The sequence below is a fragment of the Rhododendron vialii genome, chromosome 7a, assembly GCF_030253575.1.
Source record: "Rhododendron vialii isolate Sample 1 chromosome 7a, ASM3025357v1".
NCBI classification, from domain to species: domain Eukaryota; kingdom Viridiplantae; phylum Streptophyta; class Magnoliopsida; order Ericales; family Ericaceae; genus Rhododendron; species Rhododendron vialii.
Window position 1 is genome coordinate 25,050,233 of NC_080563.1, and position 9,636 is coordinate 25,059,868.

At 38.9% G+C, this 9,636-nt stretch overlaps 1 protein-coding gene across 4 annotated transcripts; it reads left to right on the forward strand.

The window, feature by feature from the left end:
* Positions 1 to 296: 296 nt before the first annotated feature.
* On the forward strand, positions 297 to 8,714 carry LOC131333907 (uncharacterized). 4 transcript variants are annotated; one of them, XM_058368716.1, is made up of 13 exons: positions 298 to 471; positions 1,315 to 1,339; positions 1,425 to 1,523; positions 1,616 to 2,144; positions 2,228 to 2,380; positions 3,089 to 3,774; positions 3,866 to 3,940; positions 4,015 to 4,201; positions 4,284 to 4,382; positions 4,674 to 4,740; positions 7,165 to 7,312; positions 7,396 to 8,014; positions 8,277 to 8,714. In XM_058368716.1, the coding sequence occupies exons 4-12, from the start codon at positions 1,764 to 1,766 to the stop codon at positions 8,000 to 8,002; spliced, it is 2,403 nt and encodes an 800-aa protein (XP_058224699.1). In that variant the 5' UTR covers positions 298 to 471; positions 1,315 to 1,339; positions 1,425 to 1,523; positions 1,616 to 1,763; the 3' UTR covers positions 8,003 to 8,014; positions 8,277 to 8,714. The 4 variants fall into 4 exon arrangements, with proteins under 4 accessions (XP_058224704.1, XP_058224699.1, XP_058224703.1 ...); XM_058368720.1 differs by having other exon boundaries at positions 1,435 to 1,523; XM_058368721.1 differs by having other exon boundaries at positions 297 to 471; positions 1,315 to 1,523; positions 4,674 to 4,737.
* The last annotated feature ends 922 nt before the right edge of the window (positions 8,715 to 9,636 follow it).

The following is a 9,636-nucleotide window of genomic DNA, read 5'->3' on the forward strand; positions in this document are numbered from 1 at the left end:
TTAGAACGGCTTAGATTCATTTGATCCAAAGGCTGTAGTGCATCCTCCCACTTTTCGGTTAGTGTCTATGGTTTCCATCTAAATAACACAACTGTCATCCCCTTCTTCCAACCAGAATGCGTAGTGCCGTAGGCACGGATTAGCACTAGTTACTCTAATTACGAGATTAAAGGGTGCAATATAGAACCCGATAGTAGCACCGTTACACGAAAACCTTTCCTCTCCATGGTTGCATAATTGTTTGTTCCAATTGCCACTTAAATGCAATTCCCAAAATAAATAAAAAATCTTCCCGCCCTTGTCAATTGTTTAAAATACGAAAGTGAGAGAGAGAGAGAGAGATATTAGGGTAAGGACGCAGCAACACTACTATCGGCAATGATTAGGGTTTTAGACAATGGCCTCCCCTGAAAATGATAAGGCCAACACAACCCCCACCGCCTCGCCTCATTCCGTCTCTGTACAACCCAAGTATGCAAATTTCCACAATCTTTTGCTTCAATTTCTGAGTTCCTTTATTACGTGTACTTGGTAGCCAATCTATGCGTATGTATACGTATATACAGGTATACATGGATATAAATAGGTAGATGTTACGAAGGTGGATCTCATTCAGTTTTAGCTTTCTCTTTTTGTTGATTGGGTTTGGGATTTTGGACTTCTGTTGGGAAATAAGATTAGGGTTTTGAGGGTTTTTGTTGTTGAATGTAGGACTGGTTCAAAGGGGCTGTTTTTTTTTTTTAAGAGCAAAAAAATTTATTAATCTTTGAAAACAAATTACAAAGATTAAAAGGACCTTAAGTTGGAGGCATCACAATGGGGCAAGAGCAAACTAACAAAGGCACCCTCGCACATGACAATCAGGAGGGCTGGCTTACTTATGTAAATCGGTATTCGACCCATTTTAGCTAAACAATTTGTCGATTGGGGGTCTGAGCTTTTGGTCTTTCTTTAGAATATTTGGTTAGGGTTTTAAGGTTTTTTTCTTGTTGAGATTAGGAGATGATTTAAAGACGGCTCATATAGCTTAGTAAATAGGTATTCAAGTCCTTGTTGAGGATTGTAGTTATATTAGGCTTGTCATTTTGGACTTCTACTAGGATAGAATAGATGGTCTTTATTCATTTCCAGACAACCAAACCGAGCTAGCACTGTTCAGTATTCTTCATTGAATCATTTTCTGTGCTGTTCCATGTGGAGATTCCTTTTTTTACATTGAACTATGTTCTTATCTCATTGCGTTAGTCATTTTTGTGATCATACATTGAGTAGTTTGGAATGAACTTCACTTCTTTTTGTTTTGGGTTCCTGCAGTACAGGTGTTCGTCCACAAAGCCACGTAAGTAATTTAGTTTCTGTCTTTGTTTCCTTTGATGTCGGGACTCTGGTACATTTAGAATAAAACCAGTCTGACCCCCCGTTAGGCCTTTGAAGGCAGCACCTGATATACCAGGATTTAATTCTCCTCCTCCTGTATTCACATCACTGTGTCTTAACACATGAGGAAGAAATTATCTCGACAGGTTTGATTGCGTTGATATTTTTTTTAAATTGAATATTACTGATTGACTCTGATGCAGAAGTTAAATCACATAAAAATGTTTGTTTTTCTCAGGCCTCAATGCCCTCAATTGCCTACTGCAGAATTATCTCAACAGGGTGCCAGAGCCAAGAAAATTGATGTACTTTCAGACAAATATCATAGACCCACAACCTGAGAAAGTCGTGCATTGGTCCCTTGCACTAAGAAAGAACGTGATAGCATGGGCTCTAGTCCCTCAGGAGGTATTGATGAAGGCTTGGTGGATCCTTTGGAGGTGGACCTTACAGACTCTGCTCATTCAGCCGGTTTATGTATGATGCATTCGGAAGATATGCCCCATTTGTTGACTGATTCTACTAAGTTGCATGGCCTGGAACAAAAAATTGACTGCGAAAAGGATACAGGACAAGACACAGAGAAGGCGTTGGGTGGTTTTCAATCCACGTTAGAGCAAGCTATGCAGGAACTTCCAGGAAAGTCCTCATTTGAGGATAATCCTGTTGAAACTTATAAGCAGGTAGGCTGTGAGATGCCTTCTGTTGTATACCCAAAAGTTGAATCTGATTTGCAGGATCCCCCTTGTGGACCCTCACTCTCACAGGTAACTGCTGGTTGAAAGCAATACATCTAGATTTTGGCAGATTTGAAATGCATGTTACTAAAGATCAATGTTTTAAGTTCCAGCACGCAGGAGCTGCGCACGAGGAGGTACTGCATTACGCTTCACGGTTTAGGCTAGAACCTTTGCAGTTTATTAGGGAAAATGAATATTGTGGCGAGACCATGAGAGAAGCCTTAAACAAACCTGTTGAGAATATGATCCTGCACGATCCCAAGGTACAGCTATTTACACTTGTCTCATTTGGCAGTTCAACAAATGAAGAACTGAATGACGATTATTGTTTTCAAGTCATGGTAGCAACTTAATAAGGGCCACGGTTGTGGTGTAGCAATATCTAAATTATTGACCAATTTGTAACAGGAAGGAGAAAAAAAATGTTGCTCGGACTCTTTTAATGGGATCAAGAATGTAAATATGAAAATTTTAACCAGTTCGACAAATGAAGAAAAATATGACAATCATTGTTTTCAAGTTATGGTATCAACTGAGTAAGGGTCATGATTGTGGTGTCACGATATCTTCATTATGGATCATTTTGTAACAGGAATATGAAAGTGAACTCGTTACTTCTTTTCAATGAAGCACTAGAAAAATCTAAACAGGTCATTTGATAAGCATGTCCCTAACTTTTTATCACATTTCTAAATTCTAATAGAAGTATCTAACAAAAGTTGTGGCACCTAAAACATGTTGCTAGAAGACACCGAGTTTATGTTGGTTGTAAGAGAAAAAAATTTGATAACTTCATTCAGCAAGAATTAATGTAAGATAACCAGCAAATGAAGCTGACCATATCATTCTTGTTTGCTAATGCTAAGGTTTGCTTTGGTGTTAAAAGATTGAATAATTCAATTGACACTTAAATACACATATATACTTATAATCAGCTTTCTGCTGTGGCATAATTGCAACTGTTGATGTAGGGTCAACAACATTGTGGCATGCATAGACACTGTCTTCAGTTTGGAGAGGCCCAACTGAATAATGCAGCAAATAGCCCTAGTTTTTGGAGTCCATCAAATATTGGATCTAGTTCAAATTTACCTGCTAATTCTGGAGACCCCAAGGTTCTAGAAACATCTTGTGTTGAAGTAAGAGCAAACTCTGGCGGCAGGCAGCTTATTGGGCCGAACCAACCAACAATTCCCATTAGTTCTCCTACAAATGGCAGACATTCTTGCTCAACAGTTCCCAGGCCATCAGGTATCGGCTTACACTTGAACAGCATCATCAATGCCATGCCATATCCTCGTGGTACTACTGGAACTGGAAGCATGAAATCATCTGAGAGAGGTTACCTGAACATAGAAGGGAGGAAGTTAGTGTCCATAACAGGCTGTCATCAACCAGAAATCACAACAAAGAGCTTAGATGTACCCAATGTGAGAGAGAAAGCTTCAGCAAGCAGTGAAGATGGTAGTCATCGAAATGAGTCCTCAGCAACAACAGGCTCTCTTGCTTCTCCGTCTCCCGACATTGTGAAATCATTATATGTTCCTATATTGTTGAAGCCATGTGAATACGCCACTTCACGTGACAAAAGAAAATCCATCTCTAAACAAGCCGATGCTGTTGGGGAATTGAGCCCATCAAGTACCAAAAAAAGAAGGCAAGCTTACATGTTTCTTCTTATAATTTCATCTTTCCACACATTGCAATGTTTCATTTAATGGATCTACAAGTTTGCTTGGTTTCTTCAGGAAGAAGGCATCAGCTGCTAATGATGGTGATGGTTGCAAGCGTTGCAATTGTAAGAAGACCAAATGCTTGAAACTGTAAGCAACTTCAACTATTGTTTACCGGGGCCTTGCACTCCTGTTACGAGTTAATGTAACTTATCTTATTGCAGTTACTGTGACTGTTTTGCTGCTGGAATTTATTGCGCTGAACCTTGTGCTTGCCAAGGGTGCTTTAATAGGCCTGAATATGAAGATACAGTTCTTGAGACTCGACAACAGATTGAATCCCGGAATCCACTCGCATTTGCTCCAAAGGTTGTACAATGTATCACCAAGTCTCCTGCTAACAGCAATGTGGTACTGTACCCTCACAATTTAGTTTTTTTACAAGTATCTGTTATTTGGTTGCAGCAACACTTGTGTTCTGAACTTTCTGCAGGAAGATAGGAATGCTTCAACACTGTCCTCAGCGAGGCACAAAAGAGGTTGCAATTGCAAGAAGTCAATGTGTTTAAAAAAATATTGCGAGTGCTATCAGGTTTTCTGTTCTCAACTTCTTCTTTGCTTAATCTATGGAGGGGATCATGCCCCTCACTTCTTCTAGGATAAATTACGGGTTTGTATAGGTAATTGGCCCATATTCCCAAGAACTCCAGCCCAATCTAAAAATGCACCATCAAGGAGAGGCCCACATTTTCCTACCTAGACTTGCAAGTAAATAAAAATGGACCATACTCCTTAATGGGCTGTTTTTGGACTGGCCCATAATTTATCCCTTTTTCTACTATTGCCCTTATTCTTTCTGACCTGTTTTCTGCCTATCTCAAAGGCTGATGTTGGATGCTCTAATGGTTGCCGGTGTGAAGGATGTAAAAATGTGTATGGAAAAAAGGGTGGTAATATTTCACAAAAATCCTTCCCTATTCTCTCATGCCATTGTGTATATGCAGTATGCTATGTAATGAAATAATGTTTGTTGTTCGTGGTTTCTTTTACATGTTAAAATTAAGAGGAGTTATTCGATGTGTTAACCTCTTGTAAACTTATCAATTGTTGAGGAACTAATGGTTTTAAAGCTGGCCTGCGGAGTGGGCCTATGGTTTTACCTCAGTGCCGAGGACGTTGCCTTTGGGGCTTGATGGGTATGATACAGGGTAAGTGTATTTGGGGAGTTATCAGAAAATGTGGGTACCATGGTGAGAGTTGGGGAAACTCTTGGGGCTTGTTTGTTTTGGGGATTTTGGATTTGAATTTGTAATGATTAGGGTAGGGAGATAGGGGTAATGATTGGAGAGAGATAGAGATAAAAATAAAAATAATGATTTGAGATACGGGTAATGAGTGGATTTTGTAGTAGGTAATAATTTAGAGTCCAAAATCCAAATCCTCAACTGAACAAGGCCTATCTTTCCGGCACATTTTGTTTATCATCTGGACAACTCTCTCTATGATGCAAGTTTATCTCATGTACACGTCCTTTGATCAGCTGTAGTACTATGTACTTTAAAGTTCCTTTTGAGGACCTGTCAAGTCCTGCATAGTTTTTTTTCTTTGGGGTGTTGCCAGATCAACCTTTTGACTTGGATTAAGACGATATTTTTCAAGACTGGAAATTTTATCGTAATAATTTAATATGGTTTATATCATCATTAGAATTTGTGTGGGGAAGGGGATGGGGATGGTTGGTCTCCTTCCTTAGGAGGGTGCTGGTGCAGTGGAGGTCCTTTCTTGTAGTGTGGTGCTTGGAAAGATGGTTTTTTATTATCATTGTTATGGTTATTATGGCGTTTGGGCAGTGGAGGTTCCACAACTTGAGAGCGAGGAGGGCAGTGTATGTAAATTGGGGTTAATGTGTCAGAGTGCTTATTCATGACCAGGTGGTAAGGGAATTGTGAGGTTGGTCTTTTCTTGAGCATGGATTGGGTTTTTCCAAAGTCAACTTCAGGTGTGCTATTGGTGAGGGGCAGTAGAGTTGGGAAGAGTAGGAAGCTTTGAAGCACATGTACGCATACGGGATAGGGACAAAATGATACAGCCGCAAGACCCAAAGAAGTAGAAAACAGACACGTTGGGGATACTTTTAAACAAATTATACATTTTTATAATTATTAGTCTTCTACTATGTATAAAAGTAAATCCAAAAGAAAAAAAAAAGAATAATTGAATTGGTAATATGAGAGTATCAAGCATTTAGTAGCATATGTAAAAAAAAAAAAATTTAGCATATGTCAATTGTCAAAAGTTGTTCGTAAAAAAGGCTAATACTAACACGAAGCATTCAATAGTCAATACATGCCAAAAGTCCGAAACAAGAAGCATTCAATACTTGCCATCAGTGTGAAATGTACATAAAATATCCTGTGTAGATAATAACATAGACAGAATATATGTATATATGTACTATGCGTGTACACACCAGCGAGCAATAGGTATATATTATATACAATAATAATTGTTGCGTCTCTGTATTTTACGGTATGTGTGACTGTTTTAGAGTTCGAGAGAGAGCACTGGGGAAGAGTTGGAGAGGATGAGTTCTGTTGACTTTGACTGATATGGACTTCGACCGAAGAGGATGCATCGATCCTAGGGTTATGTCTTATTATGTGTATCTAGCGAGTTTCTTTTTCTTGTGTATGTTTCACTTACTGTTTAGCCCTTACAATCTCTACTTAGTTATTGGAAAAATTCATTTTAACCCCTGCCGTTTACCAAAAGTTTCCCGCCATCCCCTAATATCCCTCACGTATCCAAAACATATCCGAAATTAAGAACGTTTAATTTAAATACAGGATACTTATTTGATGAATCTGATACCCATACGTGACTAGTTTTGGAGTATCTGTGTTTCATAGCTAGGAAGACATGGAAGTTGGTCCTTTGCGTTGAATGGCTTCTTTGGAGGGAAAGAAATTGGAAAACTTTTGATGGGGTGGAGGATCCTGTGCACAAAATTAAGTCTTTTTTTTTTTGTTCCATTATGTTTAGTTGGGCCATGGCTAGGGTTTTTGCCTCTTCGGACCATATAGTCGAGTTTGTAGATTCTTTGGACTCTAAGAATCTTCAGACTGCCATTTTAGGCCTTTTGTAGCATTACTGGCCTCAGTTGGTTCATTCATCTTTTTAGGCAGTTTTCTGTGTTCCCTTTCATTCTTGTATAGTGTTGGTCCGTTCCTTTTCTATTTGATCTGAGGGGTATTTTAATAGCAATTGATACACCCACTGTTAATTATCTTTTGGAACAAATGCTTAGTCCTTACATTTTCCTTTTGTTCATACCGGATTCTGTCAATTTATTTCTGAAATTTTTTCTTTTCCAGACTATGGCATGACTGAGGCTGTGTTCAGACTCGAAAGCTCATTTGAGGATAAGCTGGAGATGTTTGCAAGCCAAGATGGTTTATTGCAGACTGAGATGTGTGATCCTTACAACTTGACACCTCTGACACCATCATTCCAGTTCTCTGAGTAAGATTGCTCTCAATCTGGTTCCTTGATTATTTTGTATCTACTGGATAAATTCTAACGTCATTCCTGCTTTAACCATCTAGCCATCGAAAGGATGCGTCAAAATCCCGGTTCTCTACCCGAAGATGCCTCCCATCACCTGAATCCAATATTACTTTCTTGCCACCCTATGGAAAGTCGCCGGTTTCCGAAAATTCTCATAGTCATGCCCTGTTACTGAAAGATATGAAAAACATTGTAGACGTATCTTCTCATCAGGACTTGGATTATAGCAATGGAGAGGCCATAGATGAATTCTCATTGGGATATGATGGCCTTCTCGATTCATGTGATCTCAGTACATTGCCCAATCTTCCATCGTCAGTGAATTCCCATTGTTGGCGGAATACACCAATCACTCCTGTTACTCAATTTAGTAGGACCCAACTTATTCGGGCAGTTGATTCTGATGAGAAGCTTCATGATGTACTGGAAGATGACATGCCTGACATACTGAAGGATGATTCTACCCCACTCAAAGCGGTTAAAGTTAGCTCCCCCAATAAAAAGCGTGTTTCTCCTCCGCGTAGTAGCCGGAAGTTCATATTGCAAGCTGTGCCTACTTTCCCTCCTCTTACGCCAGGCGTTGACTCCAAAGACAGCAGCAGTCAGAATATGAATGATCCTCAAGATTGTAGTAGCAAGACATGACTCTAAATGGAGGTGCGTTACTGCTTTGTTTATTCATCCTTAATATGCACGCATGTTTCTCGGTTGGGTGCAGTCTTATATTGATGTGCTGGTATGTATATATGTATGGGTGTGTGTACTTATGCGTGTTTCATTTTCATATTCATCCTTGCACAAGGAGAACACCCCATGCACACATAATGTTTTTTCGGTAGAAGATTTTCCAAATATCATGTTTTTGAAATATTTTACCTGTTAGTTTTTATACTTATTTCCCGTTGTTTGATGATACTAGGGATTCTAGTGAAGATGTGTGCGAAGGCTTGATGCACAAAGATGAAAAGTTCCGCAACACTGCTGCAATTTCTTTGTATGAAGTCTCTTCTGTTTCTTTCATTTTCACATTTCAATCTCCCTCTATTCAATCCCTAGAATCACTTCTCGACTTGGATATTGCTGGCAATACCCTATCGAATCCTATGCCCACTTACAGTGAAAGGATGAATGAAGTACTTATCTGGTGAATAGTAGGCAATTTTTTCCAAATAAGTCCTATTTTTGAAGAGTCTGGAGAGGTTTATAGGGCTACTACTTCAGCAACTCTTCTATCATGTTTGGGCTACCATCTTGGCTCCACCATTGTTGTCTTTGCTCTCTCATTTGTTTCAAGCATGAGTACACTTTCATGGAAGTTTTAGCACCATTCGAATAAAATCACGAACTTGTGTGCATATTTTCCTTGGAGTTTGTTTGCAGGTTAGATATTTCAATTGGCTTTTTAAAATTGTGAATGAATAGTATTAACCTAGCCTGGCGGGATGTGCCAAGCTAAAGTTAGTTTCATGTTATTTACTACTCGCATCAATTGGTATCATACCCCGTTGTGCTATCTTTCCTTGTAGATGGATAGTGCAACAGGGTATGATGACAAAACACATTGCGCTTTTGCTATTTAGCTAACTCACCCTACTCTCCATGCTGGTTATGCATGGATTATCGCATTTTTTTCATTCTTCTTTTTCTTTTTCTTTTTCTTTTCCTCCTAGGGTATGTCTTTTGCAAGCTGTACATTTGGTTAACCTTTTTTTTTTTTAATTTCAAGCTAATTTACCCAAAAATAAAAGTTCACTTTCGTAATGCACCTAACTTCGTGCAGGCATCCCTTTAGAATTTCTAACTTGATTTTTGTGCAGTTAGGATGTCCACTGTATACAATATACATTGATACATTAATAGTTGTGACCATTGTGCCGTTTACTGTTTATTGTTGTCTGTTTGATACTTTGATGTGAATTTTATTTATTTATTCTGATCAATAGAAAATATATGGTTTGAACTTGATTTGCATGTTTGTATGTGGTTCTACTCATTTTCAAAGACTCGCTAGGTAACAAGGTGATGCGTCGAATGTATAGCCTTCACAATTTCTCTCTCTCTCTCTCTCTCTCTCTTCTGCAATGGTAATTCCACAATGATCTCATGCCCTCAAGATTTGATGCAAAAAGTTGTGATAGCCTGATACTTTTTCAATAGATGAGATTTTTCACCAGTATGGGATCTCACCCCCCCTTTTGTGCTTTTGCCCCAAGCCCAAAGGATTATAGACGTTAGCTTGTGAGGTTTTGAAATGGTGACACTCTTGTTCTCAAACCCTG